This window comes from Lepidochelys kempii, chromosome 8 (assembly GCF_965140285.1).
Source record: "Lepidochelys kempii isolate rLepKem1 chromosome 8, rLepKem1.hap1, whole genome shotgun sequence".
NCBI lineage: Eukaryota > Metazoa > Chordata > Testudines > Cheloniidae > Lepidochelys > Lepidochelys kempii.
In genome coordinates, this window is record NC_136387.1 from 1,127,035 (window position 1) to 1,153,570 (window position 26,536).

The 26,536-nt window shown below is 45.8% G+C and overlaps 1 protein-coding gene across 9 annotated transcripts in view; it reads right to left on the minus strand.

Annotated features, from left to right (window-relative positions):
- The window catches only part of NSD1 (nuclear receptor binding SET domain protein 1), a 136,776-nt gene extending 111,448 nt beyond the window's left edge, over positions 1-25,328 (minus strand). For all 9 annotated transcript variants that reach the window (XM_073355114.2, XM_073355112.2, XM_073355111.2 and 6 more), the window contains exons 1-2: positions 25,082-25,328; positions 24,096-24,880 (exon numbers count right to left, since the gene is read on the minus strand). In XM_073355114.2, the coding sequence (XP_073211215.2) occupies positions 24,096-24,860 (765 nt within the window). In that variant the 5' untranslated portion in view covers positions 24,861-24,880; positions 25,082-25,328. The remainder of the gene's footprint in view (positions 1-24,095; positions 24,881-25,081) is intronic.
- Positions 25,329-26,536: the final 1,208 nt, after the last annotated feature.

Genomic DNA, 26,536 nt, shown 5'->3' on the forward strand with positions numbered 1-26,536 from the left:
GACCGTGTCAAAAGCTTTGCTAAAGTCAAGATACAATACATCCACTGCTTTCCCTTCATCCACAGAACCAGTAATCTCATCATAGAAGGCGATTAGATTAGTCAGGCATGACCTTCCCTTGGTGAATCCATGCTGACTCTTCCTGATCACTTTCCTCTCATGTAAGTGCTTCAGGATTGATTCTTTGAGGACCTGCTCCATGATTTTTCCAGGGACTGAGGTGAGGCTGACTGGCCTGTAGTTCCCAGGATCCTCCTTCTTCCCTTTTTTAAAGATTGGCACTACATTAGCCTTTTTCCAGTCATCCGGGACTTCCCCCGTTCGCCACGAGTTTTCAAAGATAATGGCCAATGGCTCTGCAATCACAGCCGCCAGTTCCTTTAGCACTCTCGGATGCAACTCGTCCGGCCCCATGGACTTGTGCACGTCCAGTTTTTCTAACTAGTCCCTAACCACCTCTTTCTCCACAGAGGGCTGGCCATCTATTCCCCATGTTGTGATGTCCCGCACAGCAGTCTGGGAGCTGACCTTGTTCGTGAAGACAGAGGCAAAGAAAGCATTGAGTACATTAGCTTTTTCCACATCCTCCGTCACTAGGTTGCCTCCCTCATTCAGTAAGGGGCCCACACTTTCCTTGGCTTTCTTCTTGTTGCCAACATACCTGAAGAAACCCTTCTTGTTACTCTTAACATCTCTCGCTAGCTGCAGCTCCAGGTGCGATTTGGCCCTCCTAATTTCATTCCTACATGTCCGAGCAATATTTTTATACTCTTCCCTGGTCATATGTCCAACCTTCCACTTCTTGTAAGCTTCTTTTTTATGCTTAAGATCTGCTAGGATTTCACCGTTAAGCCAACCTGGTCGCCTGCCATATTTACTATTCTTTCGACACATCGGGATGGTTTGTCCCTGTAACCTCAACAGGGATTCCTTGAAATACAGCCAACTCTCCTGGACGCCTTTCCCCTTCATGTTAGTCCATGTTAGGAACTCATGTTAGGAAGAATTTGTAGGGGAAGTTAAAGTGGATGGGAACCTGGGAGGCAGTGACTATGAGATGGTCGAGTTCAGGATCCTGACACAAGGAAGAAAGGAGAGCAGCAGAATATGGACCCTGGACTTCAGAAAAGCAGACTTTGACTCCCTCAGGAAACTGATGGGCAGGATCCCCTGCGAGAATAACATGAGTGGGAAAGGAGTCCAGGAGAGCTGGGTGTATTTAAAGAATCCTTATTGAGGTTGCAGGAACAAACCATCCCGATGCGTAGAAAGAATAGTAAATATGGCAGGCGACCAGCTTCACTTAAGAGTGAAATCCTTGCTGATCTTAAACACAAAAAAGAAGCTTACAAGAAGTGGAAGATTGGACAAATGCCCAGGGAGGAGTATAAAAATATTGCTCAGGCATGCAGGAGTGAAATCAGGAAGGCCAAATCACACTTGGGAGTTGCAACTAGCAAGAGATGTTAAGAGTAACAAGAAGGGTTTCTTCAGGTATGTTGGCAACAAGAAGAAAGTCAAGGAAAGTGTGGGCCCCTTACTGAATGAGGGAGGCAATCTAGTGACAGAGGATGTGGAAAAAGCTAATGTACTAAATGCTTTTTTTGCCTCTGTCTTCACGAACAAGGTCAGCTCCCAGACTGCTGCACTGGGCAGCACAGCATGGGGAGGAGGTGACCAGCCCTCTGTGGAGAAAGAAGTGGTTCGGGGCTATTTAGAAAAGCTGGACATGCACAAGTCCATGCGGTCGGATGCACTGCATCCGAGAGCGCTAAAGGAGTTGGCGGATGTGATTGCAGAGCCATTGGCCATTATCTTTGAAAACTCATGGCGATCGGGGGAAGTCCCGGACGACTGGAAAAGGCTAATGTAGTGCCCATCTCTAAAAAAGGGAAGGAGGAGGATCCGGGGAACTACAAGCCAGTCAGCCTCACCTCAGTCCCTGGAAAAATCATGGAGCAGGTCCTCAAGGAATCAATTCTGAAGCACTTAGAGGAGAGGAAAATGATCAGGAACAGTCAGTATGGATTCACCAAGGGCAAGTCATGCCTGACTAACCTAACTGCCTTCTATGATGAGATAACTGGCTCTGTGGATGAGGGGAAAGCAGTGGATGTGTTATTCCTTGACTTTAGGAAAGCTTTTGATACAGTCTCCCACAGTATTCTTGCCAGCAAGTTAAAGAAGTATGGGCTGGAAGAATGGACTATAAGGTGGATAGAAAGCTGGCTAGATTGTTGGGCTCAACGGGTAGTGATCAATGGCTCCATGTCTAGTTGGCAGCCAGTATCAAGAGGAGTGCCCCAAGGGTCGGTCCTGGGGTTGGTTTTGTTCAATATCTTCATTAATGATCTGGTGGACTGCACCCTCAGCAAATTTGCAGATGACACTAAACTGGGAGGAGAGGTAGATACGCTAGAGGGTAGGGATAGGATACAGAGGGACCTAGACATATTAGAGGATTGGGCCAAAAGAAATCTGATGAGGTTCAACAAGGACAAGTGCAGAGTCCTGCACTTAGGATGGAAGAATCCCATGCACCGCTACAGACTAGGAACCGAATGGCTAGGCAGCAGTTCTGCAGAAAAGGACCTAGGGGTGACAGTGGACGAGAAGCTGGATATGAGTCAACAGTGTGCCCTTGTTGCCAAGAAGACTAACAGCATTTTGGGCTGTATAAGTAGGGACATTGCCAGCAGATCGAGGGATGTGATTGTTCCTCCCCTCTATTCGACAATGATGAGGCCTCATCTGAAGTACTGTGTCCAGTTTTGGGCCCCACACTACAAGGAGGATGTGGAAAAATTGGAAAACGTTCAGCGGAGGGCAACAAAAATGATTAGGGGACTGGAACACATGACTTATGAGGAGAGGCTGAGGGAACTGGGATTGTTGAGTCTGCGGAAGAGAAGAATGAGGGGGGATTTGATAGCTGCTTTCAACTACCTGAAAGGGGGTTCCAAAGAGGATGGAGCTAGACTGTTCTCAGTGGTAGCAGATGACAGAACAAGGAGTAATGGTTTCAAGTTGCCGTGGGGGAGGTTTAGGTTGGATATTAGGAAAAACTTTTTCACTAGGAGGGTGGTGAAGCACTGGAATGCGTTACCTAGGGAGGTGGTAGAATCTCCTTCCTTTGAGGTTTTTAAGGTCAGGCATGACAAAGCCCTGGCTGGGATGATTTAGTTGGGGATTGGTCCTGCTTTGAGCAGGGGGATGGACTAGATGACCTCCTGAGGTCTCTTCCAACCATGATATTCTATGATTCTATATTACAGCTGTAGGGAAAGTTCCACCAGTAATTACATTACAGACCACATTGCTCAGAATCTTATAACTCAGCCACCCAGATACCACAATAACGAGCAAAGTTTAAGAGCTCAGATAACTCATCCAGAGAGGTGGCACAGCCTAGTCGATAGAACACTGGACTGGGAGACAGGAGATCTGCCACTGGCCTGTTGTGTGATCTCGGGCAAATCCTTTTCCCTCGCAGGGCAGTCACTTCCCCTCCTGCCTTGTATTTGTCTGGTCTGTTGTACTGTGAGTTCTTTGGAGCAGGGCTGGCCTCTCACTGTGTATGTGCAGCACCCACCAGGATGGGGTCCCACCCTTGTGGGCCTGTAGGGGCTACCATAATATAAATGAATGTTTGTACAGATACAAAAACACATGCATCTGCCTGTTCACATTACAACCTTATTTTAGGTACTTCAGGTTGTTTAAATAATAATGAAATTCTATTAGTGATTAGTTTCAGAGTAGCAGCTGTGCTAGTGTGTATCCGCAAAAGAACAGGAGTACTTGTGGCACCTGAGAGACTAATTTGTTAGTCTCTCAGGTGCCACAAGTACTCCTATTCTTTTTATAAGTGATTAGTCTCAGATGAGCAAACTTTCGTTATGGCTAAGTGAGATTTCTCTCTCAAGAGCGCAGATATGTATGCAGTATTTACAAAACCATTTTAAATGCAGACAGGACGTGTATAATCCATCCACACACACACACACACACACACTGCTCACAGCTCTGGTCTGAGCAGGGCGAACTGCACCAGCGTAGCTACAACAAGGCACCTACGCCAGGGCAAAAATCCCTCCTAGAGACGGGCCCTTAGTACAACCCCTCAAAGGCACGTTCTAGTGTGACCGAACTTCTCTAGTGAAAACACCCTTAAAGAAATTATCCAGGTTTTAGGCAGCTACAAAATAGCTAACTCTGTTTCATTACACTCTAGAAGCCTTTCAGCAACCTTCAGTCCACTCCACAATTATTTTAATTCTTCACCAATTTACGTTCTTATTTTTTCAGCACCAGGAGTCCGATGTTGGTCTTATAATTAAGCATCATCAAGGCTCCATCAATGCTCTCATGAAGGGAAATTGAGCTAATGCAAACTGGTACAGTGCCTTCATGACAAACATCAGAGCCAGCTGTCCCAAAACCGGCTGCCTCTAGGCACTGCCTCTTTCCTGCCAATTCCCACAAAACCAAAACAAAGAAGAAGCAATAAGACTCCTCTATATTTTCAAAAAACATATTTCCTGTTAGACAATGTCCAGAGTACTAATGACAAAGAATTAATGTTGCTGATTAAATAGCAGTGATTAGGCACTTACAGAAACAGAGATGGCTCTTCTGTTAAATTGTGCCATATAAAGCCATACTTATGGTCCCCAAAAGTACAGGATTTTTCTGGGTCAGATTGCCATAATTTTTATTCCTAGTACAATATAATTACAACATACAGTTTTAGGTTAAAATTGATAGAATATATTAGTGCCTGGAACTGCAAGACTTAAGAGAGGGCTAATTATTTTTTTAAATGCCAGTTAAATTGATTTTTTTAAGGGACATAGGGGAGCCCAAAACACAACTTCTAGATGTAATTCCCATTCCTGGTAATCTAGCAATGAAGCCCATTCTATCACCTATTAGCATGGGAGAGGACATGGAATTTTAAATAATAAAGCTGGTTACCTGCCCCATACAAGGTAGATCGTACATTTTATCTCTGCCAGTGATGGACAGAAGTCACGCAGTGATTGGAAACAGAGTACATGGGGAGGGAAATGATATTACCTAGCTCTCTTTGAAAAACATCACAATGAACATTGTGTATTAAGTCTGACATCCTCTTTCAAGTTGGGTTAGCACTGCCTGCTGTATATTCAATCATTTGGAACATATTAAATTGATTTGTGTTGAGACTGGGCATAAATCCTGGATTATATATAAAATTACAAGTAATTTTTTCACACTATTTTTGAATGAAGCAAGAATGACTTTTTGGTGGTTTTAAGTGGTCTACATCTGTCAAAGCACGGACCCAAAACTAAACTGTGGAGAGAGGGTCACTGTCCCGGAAGCACAGCCTTGCATGACAAGTGTATGCTTCCACCCTGAATAAATGCAATCCCTGCACATTAGTGTTTTGGGAGACGAAAGAGCTGTTGTAATTCATTGAGTATCACTGTGGGACATCACAATAAAGTTTTGAGGAGGCTCTTACAGACACTATAGCAATAATGTTATATAAACGTGTCTGAACTAGGTAACTCCCCAGACCTGCAGTTCTCATAAATCGGGTGTGAAATAAATAGTGAGCAAAGAAACGTCATACATCTAAAGGATTTTTATCAGAATGACACAAACACAGGAAAACCCCGTGAGTCTTGCTAATCTTCCTTTTAAAACGGACAATTTATTAAGCAGTGGTAACTTCTGTGCATGTCCCGTAACCACCCTTCATAGCATTGCTGTTCATCTCTATTAGTCCTGCTGGAAGGAGGATAAACCACAAATCCATACAAACTAATGCACATGCTGACGGCTATCGGGTGCGTCATTTCTGCAGCCATTACCCTCTCACTCTGACAACTGCAGCGCGCTCAGATCATTAACACAGCATGGCAAGATCAGATATCCCTAGTATTTTATTGGCTTTTTTCAGACTATTACAGGCAGTGACTCTCTTGCTAAAGAAGCAACAGTGAAAGACTGCAAGCCAAGTAGCAGCTGAACGTAAGGCAACAGGCCAAGCTGTTCCAAAACTAGGCACTATAGTTAGCCTCCTAAATCCTCATCTAGGTGCTTGAACAAGTCACCTGTTTTCCCAAAGCGTTGAGCACCAAGCGACTCCAGTTAAAGTGATGGACACTTCTGAAAGGTCAGGAGACCTCTCCAGGTGCTGAACTCTAAGCACCATTTTAGAACATCTTGGCCAGGAAGTCTCTATGCTTTCATTCTGGTGCAATGAAGAAATTATTTTATGGTTACAATGCTCTAAAATAGTTTATCTATACATTAACATTTATGACTACAGGAGTGAAACACACACTTATGTTGTGCTCCAGATCACTGGTACCATTCTGCCTGCCTAAATTTCCCAGTGGCAGGGTAGATTTGATTTAACTCACTAGTCAGGAAGACTTGATTTAATCATGGTTTTCTACATAAACGTGCATTCTTGTTGTTTGTTATAACCTTAATACCTATTCTTCACCACTCCGAGAGAGAGGTAGGTGTCATTTTTAGCAGGTACACACTATACATTTTTAAACAGTGATTTATTTTGAAAACTTTTCAGATTAGTTTTACCGCTATATCAGAAAATGAATGATTGTTTGGTTATTTCATTTACCAAAGGTAATCAAAGCAGATATTTATGAAGTCATTGGGAGGTGAACTATCGCCAATTCAACAAGAAACAACTATGTTATGGAGTCTGGGTTTTTTTCTTCAACAGCCAACATATAATATTTTAACAAAACAAGCATATGTCCCTTGCTTCTCAGATTCATCTCCAGACCTATTCCACCCCCAACAATCTTCTATTCACTAAACTTTTTGAAACTCTGCACTTTTAGAGAGAGGTAAGGGATTGACTCTATGTACACAAATTTGCAGAGGGACAACAGAGTTGAGGTCTGTTATTTCTCACCCCTATATATTATTTATTTAAAAACATTTTTGCTGTTAACAAGCATGTTACTTCTGGGAAGACAAATCCACAGTCTGAGAACTGCAAAACTAAGCATCTCTGATGGTAGCTTCTAGACTGAACACTGAGTCCCATTATGTAGATAGAAAGATTAACCTAAATAATCTATACAGAAGCGCCTGGAATCCCATAAGATTGGGTCCCTAATCCATGAACGATTGGAACTCATTTACAAAACTTTTCTTAAACATTACATGAATCTATTGTCTCATTCTATAGAATTAGAATTTATAATCCCTATTCCATGATGAGATATTTTTGAGATATAATGCATTTTAATTAAAACTATCTTTAGATAGGTTTTTCCTCAAAAAGCATTTTATCAAAAAAATCCAATTTAAATAAAAAAATCTGACTAAAAAAATCATTGATTTTTATCCACCCTGCCCCGTGGCATCTTCACTTCCTGGACAAGCTTTGCTGATTCCATGACATTTGCTGCTTCCCACATGAGAGGTAATTCCAAAATAGTGGAAAGTCAAGTGATCCCTGTATGGGTTGTTTGCAACTCTGAAGAGCGTCTTGATGCTTGTAAAAGGTGCTACACATAAACAGGATCTGAAAAAAAATTCTATTCATGCAGGGCAGGTATGAATCTTTCCTACACAGGCACCACCAACTTCTGCAGATTTTAAGCTTTCAGTTTAAAAAAAAGTAAGATTCTCACCCTCAAGTTGGTGCCGATAACTATCCAAACATGAACTGAGGGCTTGTCTTCAATACTGGGGTAAGTCGAACTAAGTTACGCTACTCCAGCTATAACAATGAGGAGTCTCTAAGATGCCACAAGGACTAACACATTTATTTGGGCATAAGCTTTCGTGGGCTAGAACCCACTTCATCAGATGCATGGAGTGGAAAATACATGAAAGGATGGGAGTTGCCTTACCAAGTGTCTAATCAGACAATTCACTTAACAGCAGGATACCAAGGGAGGAAAAATAACTCTAGCTATGTAAATAACATAGCTGAAGTCAACGTAGCTTAGGCTGACCTACCCTGGTGTGTTCACTGCACTGCGTCGACAGAAGATGCTGCCCAGTTGACTTACTTTACGATTTTCGGAGAGCTGGAGTCCCAGGGTCAACCAGAGAGCACTCTGCCATCAATTTAGCGGGTCTTCATTAGACCCGCTAAATAGATCCCTGCTGCATCGAATGCAGCAGCATGGATCTCTCCTTAGTGAAGACTAGCCCTGAGTGTAAACTGATGCAAAAGCACCTTCCTAAGTCTGCAAATAGTCAGCTTCAATGTCTGTTCCACGGCAGTGGAGAAAAGTTAACAAGACTGATTAGCTTTACAGTGGCTACTTAAAACCAGCCAGGTAGCAGGGAAATTGTCAAGCATCAGGCAGGCTACTGGTGTCCAGGAAAATTACAGGCAGTGACAAACCCAGGAGTTATTCACTGAGAAACTGGACTTAGATAATAAACACAAGGCACTCAGGATCAGGACAGGACAGATCAGCAGAAAGCTCCACCACTGCCTTGCTGCAGCCAGGATGTTCTGGGGCCCGAGTGGAGACAAAGAATGCTCCTTCCTTCCAGCAGACAGAGGGGTTGGAAGCCTTGAAAGCCAGCACCCACCCAATGGCAATACGGTTACAAAACGTAAGGTTACACCCTGAATGAGATGCAGAGAGAACAGCCACAAAGGCATCCAAGCATCAAATTACAGGGATTGTGGCTTCTTATTTGGCTGCTACCCCTCATGTTGGGTATTTACGCCTCTGGCTATTAGTTGTTTGATTAATTTTTCAATTTGTGTGAAGGTGTTGATGGGATGAAGGAATGTGTTAGTGTGTGGGTGCATGTGGGGAAGAGACACCGGCGGGTTAAACTGAAAAGAGAAGCAGGGTATTGAGAAATTTGGGGGAGGAAAGAGTAAGTGGAACAGACAAATGGTAATGGGCGGAGGAGGAAAATAAAATGATGCTGGGATCAAAAATAGAGAGTCTAAAGGCAGAGAAAAAGGAAACCACAGACATGGAGACTAATGCAGGAAAAGATACAGCTCTGATCTACTGTAGGAATGAAAATAAAACATGGAATGAAGACAGGATGGAAAAGGTAAAAAGCAAAGGACAGGAATTATTTTGGGGAAATCCTATGGCCTATGTTCTGCAGGGGATAAGATGATCACCGTGATCCCTTCTGGCCTTAGATGCTATAAAAGCTACATAGAAATGTGTACTGAATAGAAAGGTGATTGAAAGCATGTTTCCAATGAATAGGCAACAAACAGTACGCAACTGTTTATTTCTCTAAACTGCAAGAAGAGGTGGCATGAGACCGTAGTGGCACAGGTATCTCCATCTGGCTAGCAAGCTTAGTCATCAGACTCATACATGCCACTTAATGAAGCCCGGTAAAGCCAACTCATAAATAAGTGTCATGGGTTCAGAAAGGTAGTCACTATTAGCACTAAGTTGAAAGCTTCCACTACTTCATTTTGAATGTACATGATTGTGTATTCATGTTACACCTTTCTCTGCCAGACTGAAGAGTCCATTATTAAATATTTGTTCCCTGACTCTTAAGGCTCTTGGATGCAAGTTATCTGGACCAGCTGACTTTGAAATATCTAACCTTAGTGGCTGCATGTGTCATAGAATGTCAGCTGCCTATCCACCCTGGGGTCCAGTGTTGCTAGAGCTAGCAAAGACAAAGAGGCACTTGCTGCGGTAGATAACTTCTGCAGAAAAAGCCCTAATGTAGTCCAGGCTCATGGGAGCTCAGACTGCTAGGTTCAGCGAGACCAGCAGCTTTCATTTACATGAAAAATGGCTGCCCCCTGTAGGTGGCACACATACCCCCACCTAAAATCCAGAGAAATACAATTGAACCATGGCCAACCTGAAGTTACCAATTCACGAGGACCCCCACAACCTTTCAAAGACATGTCTGAAATCATTCAAGCTTCTTTGGGAGCAGGCTGAAGCTCTTAAGGGGTCCTCACTTAATCCTGAGGCACACTGGAAAGAAGTCTGGGACAATGCTAATGTCCCAAACAAACACCGAATTGCTGGCTCCACAAAAGAACTTCCATGTTTCAACAAACCCCAGAAACAATGGCTCACAGTGAACTGTTTAGAATACTGCATGACAGATGCGGTCATCTCTTACAATTTTGGAAGATGAAACACAATCCACAACATGACTGTGGACAGCAATCACAAACTATGGACCACAAAGTAAATCGGTGCTTGCATTGATCATTTGCTGGTGGCATCTCAGCATTACACCAAGCTCTTCCTGAAGCTACCCATTACAATAGAACCTCGGAGTTACGAACGCCGGAGTTATGAATGCCGGAGTTACGAAGTGACCAATTAACCACATGCCTCATTTGGAACCAGAAGCATAGAATCAGGCAGTAGCAGAGACAAAAAAAAAAAAAAAAATGCAAATAGTACAGTGTTAAACGTGAACTACCTAAAAAAAAATAAAGGGAAAGCAGAGTTTTTCTTCTGCATCGTAAAGTTTCAAAGCTGTATTAAGTCAATGTTCAGTTGTAAATTTTAAAAGAACCCCCCCCCCAGCATTTTGTTCAGAGTTACGAACATTTCAGAGTTACAAACAACCTCCATTCCCAAGGTGTTCGTAACTCTGAGGTTCTACTGTAGCTCACTGACCTGGACTTGGTTATCCGAATGTTGTTAATCACCTCTCTTGGAGTACAAAAGACGACGTGACTCCATGGATCATTATTTCTTTCAGTATGGGGAAACAATAGAACAGAGAAGAAAAAAGACAGGATCACGAAAATATTTGTTTGGTATGACTTGCTTTTTCTTTAGTGAATTTTCTGTTTTAAATAAGCATTCTGAAATCTCTTTCAATGAAATTGAATCTACCAGCCAAAACACATGCAAAGGGAAGAAAAGTAAATTATTACGTAACAGGTAAAGAAGTGTTTGAATCCAAGCAAAAAGAGCGCTTCTATTGAAGTTTCTGCGCAGGAAGTAACACAAAGCACATTAATACTAAGGCCTTGACTATCCGCACAGTTTGTATTGGTTTAATATACCAGTACAGAGAAAGTGATACAACCGCCCTAGTGTGCTCACAATTACACCACCACAGACGTGCTCACAGCACTGCAGCTTATTGCCACAGGAGAAGAGGAGTACGCTATACCAGTATAAGCACTTTTCTATCGTTGTACCTGCAGCCACACTACCCCAGTTATACTGCTGTAAGTACTCCAATTTAAAAACATCTCATTGCCCCTAATCAAAACAGTGATATAGGCATGAAATCTGTGTGTCGAGCATGCCTAGAACAAAACATGGACATTACAGAAGCCCAAAGAACCTTAAATGACTCCCTTCTCTAGCCTCAGGGCCTTATCCTGAAGAACTAAAATCAATGGGATTTTTGCCATTAGCTTGGGCTCCTGAGGTCAGTGGGAGTTCAGAGCTGCCCAGCATGTCAGAATGAGGCCCTTAGTGACTGACGGTCTGAAGTTCTAAGCTAAAGAACCCAAATGTGCACTAACAACTGGACAGGAGTTTGCCTATTCTACCCATCATGCCAGAGTGGATGGCTCAGGGTTTTCACCCTTCTATAAAAGCCAAGCAACCTGCATTAATCTCTGTTCATCGTGGTGGTAACTGTAGCAGTAAAAAGTTAACATGTAACTGCTTTGCATTAATGTCTGAAAAGCTACAGCACATCTCACAATTTACAAAGAAGTGGCATCGAATCCTGGATAGCTCACACAATTCTGTGACAAAACAAAGAGCACAATAAATAACATACCTGGATTTTATTCATATTATACTAGCAGATTATAATCTTATATTTATTCTTTTATCTGAGGCCAATTTTTAGTATTTTTGGTATATATATTTTTAATTAGTGGGCAGCACCCAGACACCAAGGGGCAAAGAGAGGGAGTGTATATATATATATATATATATTGAAAAGACAAAAACCAGCTGACTGGGTTATTTATAATAACCTGAAATGATATGTTCCAAGAGAGCTTCAAAATTCTAGAATAAAAATATTCTCATTTAGGTATGAAGGAGATGCTAATGGATGAGAGTTCTTTGACACAAAGGGGTTTGGGTTAATTGCATCACTATTTTACCAGTGGTGACTTTAAGTGTACTTACATATTCTGGATCAAGTATTACCAAAGGGATACTGAAGTCTGCACCTCAACACCACCACAGTAACCAGAAATCCAAACTGACACCACTTAACAACTGCAGGAGTTGGAGGTTCTCAGTCCAGTTTCCTAGTGGACGGAAGTCCACACCACAAAAGGCACTCCTGCAAGTGGCATTTTTATTAGCAGCCTCAGCGGCAGAGCCAAGAGCTGAATGTACAGGAAGACTGATCCATAGGATGTAGTCCCTCCAGGTTAGAGATAAGAGAGTAGCCGTGGATGAATGTGGGGATGCTTACACTTGCTGTTGCTGAAACTGCATGTTTTCAGGATAAAGATGACTTCACTTTCCTGCTCTAGCACCTTTATTACAAATAAATTACTTCAAAAATTAGAGAAACAGCATACAGCATTTCCTACATTTTGCATAAATGCCTTACAGAACAGTCTTCTCACTAAACACGTTCCAGTGTTAGAGAACTCATAAAAATAGGTCACAGACCTGCTCATCTTCCCCCTTCCCTTTATTCATAGGGTTATAGTCAGAGCTGAAGACCAGAAGGGACCACCAGACCAACCAGTGAAATTATTAAGTGAGCTATACCCAAAGAATCCTGGCAAGTGATCTGCACTCACATGCTGCAGGGGAAAGGGAAAAATCCCCACTGTCACTGCCCTTCACCCTCCCTAGTGTTTACGCTCCCAATGTATTTACAGAGAGCAATCAGATCCCCTCTCAGCCTTCTTTTGGCTAGACCCAACAAGCCACGCTCTTCCTGTCTCCTCTCAGAAGACAGGCCCTCGATTTCCCTGATCGCCCTAGTAGCTCTTCTCTGCACCTGTTCCTGTTTAAATTCATCTTTCTTAAATAGGTGACTAGAACTGTACTCAGGATTACAGCTATGTCTTGTTCAATGGCATTAATACTTCTCTATCTCTACTAGAAGTGTCTTGCCTAATACAGCCTAGGACCATATTTGCCTTTTTCACATCCCAATCACACTGGTGGCTTATAGTCATCCAGTGATCGACCCACACATCTAGGTCTCTTTTTCCTTCTCTGTCACTTCCAACTGATAAGTCCCCAGCTTGCAGCAGAAATGCTTATTAGCTGACCCTAAATGCATGACCTTGCACTTCGTGCAATAGAATTTCATCCCGTTTCTACTACTCCAGCCTTCAAGATCATCCAGATCTTCCTGTATTATGTTCTGATCCTTCTCTGTATTGATGATGCCTCCTACCTATATATCATCAGCCAGTTTCATTGGCACACTCCTAATTTTTGTGCCAAGGTCTTAATAAAAATACTGAATAAAATTTGTCCCAAAATCAATCCTTGAGGAACTCCACTAGTAACCTCCCTCCAGTCCGATAATCCACCCTTCAACACAACCTGTTGCCTTTTCCCCTTTAGTAACCTTATCCACTTTACTTTGCTTGTACTGATTCCCATCTTCCCCAATTTAGCTAATAATTTCCCATGTGGTACCATGTTACTGAAGTCAAAGTAGATTAGATCTACTGTGCTTCCCTTATTCTAAAAAAATCAGTTACTTTCTCAAAGAAGCTAATCAGGTTAGACTGGCATGATCTACCTTTGGTAAACCCATGTTGCAGTACATCCCTTTTACCATTTACCCCCATTAATTTATTATTCTTTCTTTCACAATTTGTTCTAAAGCCTTGCATACTGCTGAGATCAGACTAACAGGTCAGTAATTGCCCAGATCACTTTCTTTTCCATTCTTACACATAAACATGACACTAGCTTTTCTCAAGTCTTAAGATACTACCCCCAAATAGATGGTTTTATTACAAATCCTTGCTACTGGACAAGCAATCTCATGTGCCAGTTCTCTCTCCAGTCTCCTGATTTGAGCACATTAAGCTCTAAGTTTTTCTTCCATCTTCCTTGATGTTAAGAAAAATACACACTTTTTTCAAAACCAAAAATGTGCATAGATCCAACATTAAGGTTGCACAGTTAAGTGTGAAAAGTCAGAAAATGGAAAACATTCAGATAGTAAGATTAACTTGGCTGTGTTGCACTTCCTATAAGTATCACACACACAGGACAAATTTTATGACCTAAAAAGTAACATTATTAAGCTACACATTTAACCAGAAAAACAGGAATAGAAAATACAGGTACAATGTAGCAAAGCAAGCATTGTTGCTGAAACCTTGACTTCTGCATTCCAGGACTTGTAATTGTACAGTTCCACAGTCAAAATCATCCAATCAGTGCAGCTTCTGGCATAAAAAAAGGCAACCTAGGAAGTAGAGTGTGCCCCTCTAGATTTCGGAAAGGTTTTCAACGTGCATGTGTAGCATGACATTTTCAAAAAGTCTTATATTTGTGAAGCCAAGCTTTTTTCCAAACCAAGCAAAGGCATTATTAATTCTTAATGAGGATTATGTTCATGCCAAATTTTAAGTTTAAAACTTCAGCTACTTCACTTTCTTTGGGATACAACAGAAGTCAGAATTCTTTATATGACCCGTACAAACTCACCCCCGTTGTTTTACTTCTAGAACAAACCAGTAAGCAATGTGCCCTGGAGAACAACAGGGCCACAGCCATCCGTTTCTACAAATTTAAGATTTAATTAAAAAAGATGAATCTCCTAGGCCTTATGGTTGTGAAGGTAACTTCATAAATAGACAATGAATGTACAGAGAACTCTGGTGCCCCTGCAGAGGAGAAGGACAGCAGAGTGAAATTAACAAGACTCCAGTCTCTTTCACTGCTGCTATTCAGAAATCTGTAGACAGCTGAGACACTCATCCAGAATAATGTAAAGTTCAAGCAGCTGCCTGGGAAAGCAAGAAACAGCATTGGGGCAAGGGCAGGCATTAATTATCGACAGAGAAAGACGACCAGTAACATCATAAAAGTCCTTTCCTGTCCCTTTCTGCAGCAGCTAGGAGTCTCTGGGGCAGAAGCAGAGTAGCGAAGGCGCTCCCTGACCTCCTGCTGCTACAGAGGGCAGACAAGTTTCCTTCCTCCTTCTAACAGCCAGAGCGGAGCAGAGCATAGAATTTAAATGATGGAAGCTCCATGAAGGGCCCAAGGATAGCACCCTGCTAGATATCCTACCACCTCAGTCTTGCAGCAGTTCGAGGATAGCTAGATTTTTCACCAGAACACTGCCCAAGGATAGAATGAGCAGGAGTTCCCCATTCCAGTCTCTTGTATCAAACTCTGGCTACTAAGTTTCTGGTAACGTTTTAAAGTGCTACTTCCCCCTTCTCACACAACCCAAAACGTACACATGCAAAAATCAGACAGAACAAAAATGGAAAATTTAAGCCCTCAAATCAGTATTTCGGAAAATTATGAGCCTATGAGAAAGTTACTAATGGAAGCTACTTTGCTATGTTAATTACAGCCATCACTACCAAGAGCAGGAAAGTTCTTGACTTTTACATTACGTTAGGTTACGTTACTGAAGTCCCATCAAAATAACGTCAATGCCCAATCTCAAATGGAGCTCGTAAGTGTCCAGCATCATGCTCTTTTAAAGCCACCGGAAAGGGTTACTATACTATTACGAATTAACAAAAAACAAAACCGCACAATTTTGTTTTGCGACAGAGATCACGTCAGGACATATTCAACGCACCCAAATCCTGAAAGGATGCAAAATGACAAGGGAAAAGGCTCCAACATTCCTTGCCACCTTTCCAGTGCCTACAGCATTGTGGAGGACATGCTCCAAGAGGCATTCACTTCCGTCTCCAGTGCATACCAAACACAATATGTACCCCAGCTTCATCCAACTGGCTATCTACTCCACACACACGCCCCAGACTCCCTCTCTCAGCCAGCATAAAGCAGAGTTCTCCCCCTTCCAACCTGCCATCATGATCCAACTTTCAGCATGTCAAACCCCTGAAACGCAACACACTTTCCTTCTGACCTTGCCAGCTGTGTGTGGAAACAATATGACGGTACCTTGTGGAAGTCCTGACTGACACCTCCCAACCCCAAACACAATACTTCTGCTAACATCCAGGTCACCAGCACCGCAAGGCTTGCCAGTCTGCAAAAGGAAGCAGGAGTCAGATGAAAGGGGTCAGAATTGGCATTTGGTGGACGTGTCATCTTGGGGGAGGACACATAGAAGGGCTACCACAGGTGTGACTGAGCCTCTCACTTTTGAGGCCTGACAGCCAGAGCCAGGAGTGACAACCACAGAGATGACACTGATCATTGATGTTTAATATACTGACCGTAGGTGGCAATGGTTATTTCAAAATGCCCCAAACCTCCTCCTTTCTTTGAAGCATCTGCATCCCATTCGAACACAGCATGGGGCTGTCTCTCTCTGTAGGGGCTACACCACATATTGAGGTTTCCGAGTCTGCTCATGCCTTTGACCTAGAGCTCTGGTCCTTTAGCTCAAAACAGCACCAGTTCAAAACCACAAGTACAGGGTTCATTCTCCAGTAAGTGACCCAACGGGGGGCATCATTACACATCATCTAGCCGCTAGAGGGTGACAGAGCCACATTTTTAGCATGGGTCACACTCATCCTGACTGGGGAAGATTGTCTGAGCTGCAGGAGTATATAGCAGTGTAAACCCCCAGACACATCTGTGGGGACTGAACCTAGGACATCTGGATTGAAAAGCATGAGGGCTCTGCTGCTTGAGCGAAAGCAGGGATTCTCAAACTGGGGGTCAGGACCCCGCAGGGAGTGGGGAGGTTATTACATGGGGGGGTCACGAGCTGTCATTCTCCAGTGCAAGCCCTGCTTTGCCTCCAGCATTTATAACGGTGTTAAATATTTTAAAAAGTATTTTTAATTGATATGGGGGGGGGGGTGTCGCACTCAGAGGCTTGCTGTGTGAAAGGGGTCACCAGGACAAAAGTCTGAGAACCACTGAGCTAAGGGATCAGGATAGTGTCAGGACCCAATTCAAACCATTATCTGTGGTCCAGACTCTCCAGGAGGACACACAGTCCCCACTGGGCTAGGGTGGATTACAGCTGCCATCTCCTGAAATCCTGCTGCCTGGCAGGGTGCAATATGTCTGAGACATTGTGTCCTCCTAAGCCCTCTGTCCTTGCGCTCAGTAACTCCTATGCTGTCCTCTACCTGGAGTCATCAATAATAATAATGTCAAACGTGAGCCTTATATTGTATCAGTGTCAACATTCAAAGAAGTAACTTTTTAAACTTTAAATAATTAATCAAAACGTGTAACTTATCAAATATTCTTGCACTGTGCTCCTAGCAAAGAATCACACATTTAATTGCATAACTGGCTGCTCCAGGATATCTTCAAAGGGATCCAAAGAAAATCTCGAACACTAGAAATATTTTAGTTATGTGGCACTTTTAAAAAGTCACAATTAACATTTTATTCAGTACAAACTACTACAGGAAATTCTAGCAGTTCAGAAACTACAAATATTTGCAATTGATCCTCTAACTCAAGACATACTTTTAATTAAAATGGGAATCCTGACATAACCTTAATGATGGTAGTGCTACCTCCCCACTGTCAAACGACTTAACCCGCATCTCCCCTAGCCAAGACTGTATAGGACAGGACAGATGGATCAGTACAGACAGGACCAAACACAAATCACCTTTCCAGTATTAAAGTGATACCATCAATTTTCAATCTTTTTTTTTTTTAAATGAGTTTAAAATAAATAGTTTCAGGTCCCACGCCATCTCTGAGCCCTTCTGCCCTTTTTGTGGTTTTACAATCATATTTTTTAACATCTGCCCCTCATTCCTGTGTTCACGACCAGCACAAAGAACAAAAAGAATTTACTGAAGGACTATACAGGAGAAACAATAAAACTTATTGTATGCAAAGGGCTATCAAACGCATCAAGGAACAAGATTTTTTTCTCCTAATCTTTCAGTGATCGTAATCTTCGGTGTTATTCAGAACATGGATTCTCACCCTTTTTCTTTCGGAGGCTCCCTCAACACACTATAAAAACTCCAGGGCCGTGGAGTGGGCAGCTCTGCAGGGCTCAGGGCTTCTGTCCCGCAGGGTGCCGGGGCTTGTGGCTCAAGGGGTAGGGGACTCGTGGCCCAGGGCTCTGAGATTCAGCCCTACGGCTCTGGGCTTCAGCCCCATGGGGGGCACTGGGGCTCAAGGCTTTAGCCCTGTGGGGGTGCCAAGGCTCAGAGCTCTGGGCTTCAACCCCACAGGGGTGCAGGGACTTGGGGCTTCAGCAGAAGAGCCCGTGGAACCAGAAACTGGTTCACAGACCCCTGGTGGAGAACCGCTGATTTATAACAATACAGAAGTCTGATTTCTAAGTTGATGGTATTCCTTTAAGGAACACCATAAACTACTTACAGTCACTTCAAGAAAATGCCACTTGAGTTCTTCTTGTGCCTCTGTTCATTAGTTAAAATTCAGAACTCATTAGGTATAAAACAAACCAAAAGGCTACATCTCTCCATTGACCCTACAGATCTGTGTGTATTTCTGATTGTATTTGCTTTATTGGTACTTTAAAGAATGTCCAGTTTATACAACGGAAGAAAGAAAAACAAGAGATCACAGAACTCCCGCTCATACAATTAACTGTCTTAAAAGAAAACTACAAGTTCTAACCTACCTCTGGAAATAATCCACAAAGGGTTTCAAAGGCAGCTGTTACACTGTAGCAAGAAATTAGCAAATTCATGTGACTTTTTGGGTCAAAAAAATTTGTTTTTTGCACTCCGTCTTTAAAATTATTGTTCCATAATCAAACTGAAACATTAATCTCAACCCTTGGCTAAAATTTATATGAGTTAATAAGAACAGAACTACAGTCATGTTCAGTTATATAAATTTGTAATAGGCATAGTTTTGGAAGAGATTTTCTAGAAGAAAAATCAAATAGCTAAATAATAAACACGGTACTAAAAGAAGCTGAGTCCAAACACATGGTTAAGAATGATATACAGGTAGGAAGAATAGACAAAGTAGTATTTTGTTTAAACAAAGTTTCTGTTACTCAAACAGTAAACAGAAATTCATGTGAAGGTTTTGACAAAGTTTGACTTCAAAATAAAGTTCTGAGACAGAAACACAACACTTTCAGGAGACTGAAGAATTTAATGCCAATGTCTTTTGTGACCCATTTCTAGCAATTTACAAGACAACACCTGAGGTTTTGCTATTCACAGCTGTAGCATCTGTTCAGCTGCAAACAAACAGTTGCATGACCCTGTATGACCAGAAGATCACTAATCATACGCTTTTTGAGGTGCATTATGTGTAGTGTAAATATACATACCAAGTGATAACGCACAATGCAAAGGAAAACCTGTAGCTGACACCTAATTTCCTGAGCACCACAAGTTATCAGGTGGAAACAAGTAGAGGTGAAACTGGAATAAAGAAGATTACTGCTAAAGAGTGCAATACTGCCAAGATCCAATCCATTGCAATGGAAATCTCTATTTCCTGAATAACTATTCAAAAGCCCGCAGAGACTGAAAATAAAATTGTACCATTACAGCAGCCTCTATCGTACTTATCTGCCCCACATATAGGATCTATGTATTTATCCTCACAAAAGCCCTTACAAGGTGTCTATCCTTACAAGGTAAAGCACTGCGATTATCCCCATTGTACAGATGGGAGCGGAGAGACAGAGATGCTAAGTGACATACCTAGGGTCACACAGGATGATTGTGGATGGGCAGGAACTAAACCTGGCTCTCCCAAGGCTCAGGCTAACGTTTTAAAGACTGGACCACCATTCCTTCTGTACAGTCATCACATTTGAAGATTTTTGCATGAAATTTAAACAGCATTTAAAACAATAATGCGTTTTTAAAAGGTACAGTGTAGTCACTTGACAAGCGTGGTACCCTGGCAACTTCCATGGCATTCTACTTCACAGTAAGCATAAGATCCAATCACACAGCCGTTTCCAAGAAAGAACCAGATCTTCCAACCCAGACAAATTTCAGTGTTAAGAAGAGGTCTTTGAAAGAGACAGAACAAGGATAGTGGCTGGCGGACAGCCTCTAGTTTTCAGAGGGTATGTGCATGAGGAGCTTGTTGCCTGTTTTCAATATGGAAAGCCAAACCGATCTGATTACTGCACTGGGGGAAACCAGGGCTGACAAAGGGGACTTATACTCTGAATACACACAAACACTTGCATCTAAGGGACAGTGTGCTACCATAAACATTTAAAATTTAAATCAACATGTAATCTTAGTTGCTCATGCTATAGTGAGGGTTTCATATGAGAAGGTTCTTCTAGAGAGCTCTCCAACAGCAGAGTGCTTAACAAGGCAAAAGGAATTCAAAAAGAGGCAGGGAAAGTCGCGGGGCAGAACCCATTCACTATGCAGCAGCAGCAGCTACTATATTTAGGGTGCCTAACACTTTTTATTGTGAACACTGCGGTCGTTTTTTTCAGAAGAGGTCTCACTCCTCCACGGTTTGCAGCGGGATTTTGAAGTTTAGTAGGGATTAGTTCTGGAGGTCAGAGGTGCTTTTTGCTGGCCTCTTGGAAATCCTTTCAAATTTGGCCACGTTACAATCAGATGAAAACTGCCATTGCTTGTCCATGTTTCACACAACACAGCTGTTTTCTGGCAACACACCCCTCCCCTGCAGTGTTCTGCTAGCCCTGCATATGCATCCGAGATGTCTCAAGTGGAGAATAATCACTGAATAACCTTCAGTCAGTAAAAAGAAAAGGAGTACTTGTGGCACCTTCGAGATTAAGGTGCCACAAGTCTTCCTTCAGTTAAAGTGGTGACTTTTACAAATTTGGCCTTGGGTCTCCCACTGCATTAGCTCCTCATCAGTAAAACGGGACTAACTACTATTGTCTCTCGCTGAGCAGTGTGACAATACATTCATTAATGTTTGTGAGGACCAGATATTACAGTAACAAGAACCACAGAAGAGCCTATAAGGAAATCAATAATCCTGTATTTAGTGTAGGGTTTGGATGACATGCAGTAAATAAGACATAAGGCCACACATTGAATGATAAGGAACACTGAACAGAGGCATCATTCCCTGAGCACTGGGCATCCTGTACCCTGACCCCAGCAGAGTCATGTGGAAAATATACCACGTGACCACGTAGTTAAAGCTTTCTAATCTCACCTATATAAATAAAGGAATTTAGCATGCACCAAAGTGCCTATTTTTAAATGTGACTTTTTGTCACCAACCAAAAAATCCACCTATTTTCCCATCAATTCCTTTGGGGGAGCTACTGTCATCTTGGAAACGGTCATCCCTTTGAAAGTGAGTGCCCAATGCTTCATTTAAAAAACAGCTGAACACAGGCACAAACAAGAGGCCCTATCTTCAAACAGGCTTTATTCTTAACAAAACAGGAAGTCTGAGAAGCTGTGGGCATGCTCAAAGCGGTTAGCATCATGAACAAAAGCTCCCTGCGAGCTCTGTCCTTGGGGGCAGGGTTGAAAGGGCTTACAGAGGAGTCCATCTCTGAAAAGCAACTCTAAAAATAGCCATGCGAGCTCCTGATTTTTAAATCTTTCAGCAACTCCAAAGAAAATTGGCTCAAATTACATGTAAATAGGTGGAGTAAGGAGTTAAATGCTAGCACCACCAACGCAGCTTGGGATCGGAGAATCAAGCTTGGTTATTTCTATCTACTACCATCTGTAGTAATAAAGATTCTGCAGTTGGACTGCAGTTAACTATTCTGTTTGGAATGCGATGCAGACTAAAATCTAGCTCCCTCTCCCAGAGCTGCAGGACTAGCAAATGTAAACTCACAAAAATTTACTTTCACAAATAAAGAAAGCAGATAAGACCTCCACAGTGCACAGAGGAAGATGATCTGTTGGTTGAAAGGTGCTTTTGTTTAAAAAAAATATTTTTTCCAAATACAAACTACTCTTTAGCTCCACTGAATTATCTTAAGGACTCAGCCACAATACAGCAAACAGGATTTATTTTATTAGAAAGCCAAGCCTTTGAGCCTCCTGTTTGTACATAAAAAAATATTACAAATCCAATACAAAAATAAACTGATTTTATTTCTGTGCCTTTCCAAATTCTGCAGCACCTATGAAATCACCGATCTACAACTTGAGTGCTTCAGTGCCAAGTGCTGTTGTGAAAACTCCTCTACACAGCTTCTGTTTACAAAGTGAGACCCCTCCCATTGCTGCATCACTGAGCACATCTGCTGTAGGTAACTCCTTTGCTTTTCAAAACAAAGAAAGTTGCAGTAAATAGAAAAGAGACAAAGCAGCAACAGGATCTCCCCAAAGACCTAGAAGGATAGTGGTCCCATGCACTACCTTCCCTGAAAGCTTTCTTCACCCAGAGCTCATTGCAAGATTTGGGCCTAAAACAGCAGCATATATAGTTTAAACTGACATTCCGGATTTTCCAAGATCATCCCTTTCTATGGACACAGAGACTTTTCGAAAGCCTACTCCCCCACCTTTGAACACATCTTAGGAGAACCCTCTGCAGGTTTCTGAATTTATAGCTCCACTTCCTACAGCAAAGAACACAGACCTAAAGATGAATCAATTTTCAAGAGTACTGTGTACACGCATAGCATGTCACACTATAGTATCTGTAATTAAATAAAAAAAAAAGTCTTCAGGGGGTGGATGTTGTATTAAGTAATCTCACCAGCACAAGTGTCAGAAAATATTTAAAACTCAGACACAAGACATGCTTAAAGCAAGGGGAAGTTTTAGCCAAATGCTCTTAAAAAAATTAAAAGAGTGGCATGTGCAATTTGAATAATACATTTTAGTACTGCAGCAATTATTTATCAAACACACTTAGAAATGAAGGAAAGTGACCTACAAATTATAGATGGCACATGTAAAATACAACAACGAAGTTACACACATCCAACTACTTATGGAACTTAAAAGGAAGATTTAAAGCAGTTTTGCTTCTAGGGAGCTCTGAAAATCAAGGAGACGTAACCAAAAGTAATGGGATCTTTTTCTGAAAGATTTGCTCTAGGAACTCTTTTGGGGGAAGTTCTCTGGCCTGTGTTATAGAGAATGTCAGACTAAATGATCACAGTGGTCACTTCTGGCCTTGGAGTCTATGAAATTAGAAAGGAAAAATGTAGCCTGAATAGCTAGAGACTTCCTGGCAGAGAGCTCTATTAAGCCATGAAGTAGGAAAATCCAATGGCTTGGGTTATTTAAAACTAGACTGGACAAAGCACTAGAAAATGTACTGTAGGGAACAATTTTGCACTTGTAAGGGGTGGACTAGCTGGTCCAATTGCTCTTTTCCATCTCCAGCTTCTCAGGTTTTATAAGGAGATAACTCTACTGGCAATGTCAAAAAAACTGTATCTGAAAATAAAGTTTGTCACTGCAAAGGGCATTTCCAATCTTTAAAATGTCATACAGGGAGAAACAACCCCAGAGGCCAGCAACTATATCAATCCCGCTTTTATACTAGTTTAACATCTCAAAAAACTTGAACGCTTTAAGAACCCTTCCACACTGGAGAGAGACTAAAAATGGCACCACCGGGTTCCAGTATCCATGACCTCCAGGACTGCCAGATCAAATCCACTCCGTTTACAAGTAAAACAATCTGTTCCCAAAAAACGGTCAGGGCCTGCAAACCAAGCCTAAGCCCTAAGAGGCCGACTGGGCTCGTCCCGGCTCACGCATCACGACCGAGAAGTATTCTGCAGCGAGGCCTTCGTTGAAACCTCTGCCGCGGACGCAGGCAGCTCGGAGACGCCAGCTCCGGCGGGAGGCAGGAGCCTCCTCCGGCGTCTAAGGGGAGCCCAGGGCTTCTCCTTTGCCAGCCTCCAGGACTTTGCGCCATGCAAAATGGCAGCAGCTCCGCGCTACCTGTACGGGCCCCGACCTCCATCCCGCCACGCCGCGGGGTGAAGAGGCGGCGGCGGTGGGAACCCGCACGCGGCCGCGCCCCCGACGCCCCGCCCCGCCCCGCCGGCACGCTCCCCCCGGGCGCGGTGGATCGGGGCCACGGGCTGCTTACAGACTGTCTCCGCGCGGCGGGCTCCGGGGTCCGCGCGGCGCTTCGCAGGCCGCCGGGGCTCGGGTCGGGATCCTCCTGGGCGGCCCCGTCCGCGGCGCTGCAGGGCGGCTCCGCTCTCCCACGTGTCGGCCCCGGGGGCCCGGGCACCGGGCGCAGCTCGACCCGCTCGGGCCGCGCCCCCAGGCCGGGCTCCCGGCCGCCCGGGCCCGGCGTCTCGGCCGGCGGCGCGGGGGAGCAGAGGAGGGCCGAGATGGGCTCGGGGTGCCGGCGAGCCGCCGAGCCGCCGCCCGGCCCGGCCCCGGCCCCGGCCCCCGGCTCGGGCGGCGGCGGGCGGCAGGGGGCTCCCGCCAGGCTCCTCCGCAGCGCGGCCTCGGGGCTTCCCTCCGCGGCCGCGCCGGGCCGCGCCGGGCCGCCCGGGGCCCCGAGGCCGGGCGGCGGGGGCAGGGGCGGGGGCGGGCTCGGGGGCGGGCTGGCCGCGGCCGGCGGCCCGGGGGCGGGCGGCGGGGAGCCGGCGCCGGGCCCGGGCTCGGCGGCGGCGGCGCCGGGCAGCCCCTCGGCGCTGATCATGGAGGCGAGGTCCTGCAGCCGGCGCAGCGGGATGTAGCAGGAGGCCGGGTCCTGGCCGCAGGCCGCCTTGGCGGGGAGCGGCCCCGGGCGGCCATGGGGCGGCTCAGCCCCGGGGCTGCCCGCGCGCTCGGGCAGGGCCCGCGGGCCGGCGAAGGGGGCCAGGCCGCCCCGCCGGCTCCCGTCGCAGGCCGGCTCCATCCCGCGCCGCGGGCATCGACCTGCGGAGCGAGCAGAGCACAATGGTCAGGCCGGGCCTGCGCTCCAAGATGGCAGCCCGCGCCCCTCCCCCCGCCGGGCGGGCGGGCGGGCGGCCGGACCGCCGCGCTCCGCGGCCCCCCCCGCCCGCTCGCCCCCCCGCTCCGCGCCCCCCCGCGCCCCCCCTCCCGCGCGCGCGCGCGCCCCCGCGCGCCCGGCCCTACCTGCCCCTCCCGCGCCCGGCCCCCGCGCGGGCCCAGAACCAGCAGGCCCGGCCCGGCCCCGCAGCTCCGCCGCCTCCCTCCCCCTCCCCCGCGCCAGTGCGCGCGCCCGCCGGCCGCCATCCCGCCCGCGCCAGTGCGCGCGCCCGCCGGCCCCTCCCCCCCCCCGACTCTCGGGGTTCAGCGCCGGCCAATCAGCGCCGCGCGGCCCCTCCAGCGCCTCGTGCCCGGGGCCCCCGCCGGGGCTCGCTGCTGCCTCCCCGCGGCGGCTCCCCCGGGCCCGGGACCCCCGGCCCCGCCCGTCCCCCCCCTCCGCGGCCTCCGCCTCCTCGCCCGCGCCTCACCCGGGGCCCGGCCCGCACGCGGCTGCCGAGCGGCGCCAACAAAATGGAGGCCGCGGCCGGCCCCGCGCCCCCGCCTGCCCCCCCCGCGCGGCCCCCGCGCCCCCGGCCCGGCCCCCGCGCCCGGCCCGGCCCCGGCCTGCCCCGCCGGGCCCGGCCCGCGTCCTCACTTGCCCCGCGGCCGGCGGGCGGGACCCGCTGGCCCGGGGCCCGGCGGCTGCCCGCGATCCTTGCCCGCAGCCGGCCGCGGGTCCTGCTCCCCGGGAGCCGGGCTCGCCCGGGCCCGTGCGGGGGGCCGGCGTGCGGGGGGCCGCGCGGGCCTGCAAGGCGCTCACCCCGCACGAGTCCCGGCTCGGGGCGGGGGGCACCCGCCAGGGACGCGCGGGGGTGGGGTTCGGTTCGGCCCGGCCCGGCCCGGCCCGCCCGGCGGATGGCCCAGGTGCTGCTGGCTCGGCGCTTGGTACAATGACTCTGGCAGCAGCGTGCCCCTCTTCGGAGGTGTGATTGTGTTCCCGAGGGCTGCCGGTACTTCTGCACCGGCAGCTGGGATCTTCTCCAGCACTGGGGGTGTACGGCCAGCCTCGCTCCTCAACGCCGCTAGGCCAGGGGTGTCCAGCTCCCTCGGAGGAAAGGGCTGAATGCTAGGTGCCATTATACTGTATGGGCCGGGCGAATTCAGGAGCATATTGACCCTTCAGGGCACAGGGGAGTGGCAGCAGGAGCCCGGTCTGCGCAGAGATCGAGGGGAGAATATCGCCTTTGAATTAAACCTGGAGCTAGTTATATCCGCAGTGCCTATTGTCACACTCCTCACTCCATGAACAATCTTTGCCCAAGGCTGTCTCTGCCCTTTGTTTCTCTTCCTTCTCTGTTTCTCTCTCCCTCTTCCCAGTGTGTGTGTGTCTGTTCTTTTCTCTGCATTTCCTTCCTTGCAGCAACTCCAAATTCCCATCCCCTTCTGCCACTCAAACCATCAGTGATAACATACTTAATGCTGACACAGAAGTGTCATCACTAGCCTTAAAAACTGATAGTCCAGTTAGATTCCTAGGGGACAGTGGACTTTGCTTTTGTGCTGAGTCAGGTTGCAGGCTCTGTGCACACTCAGGCAGACATC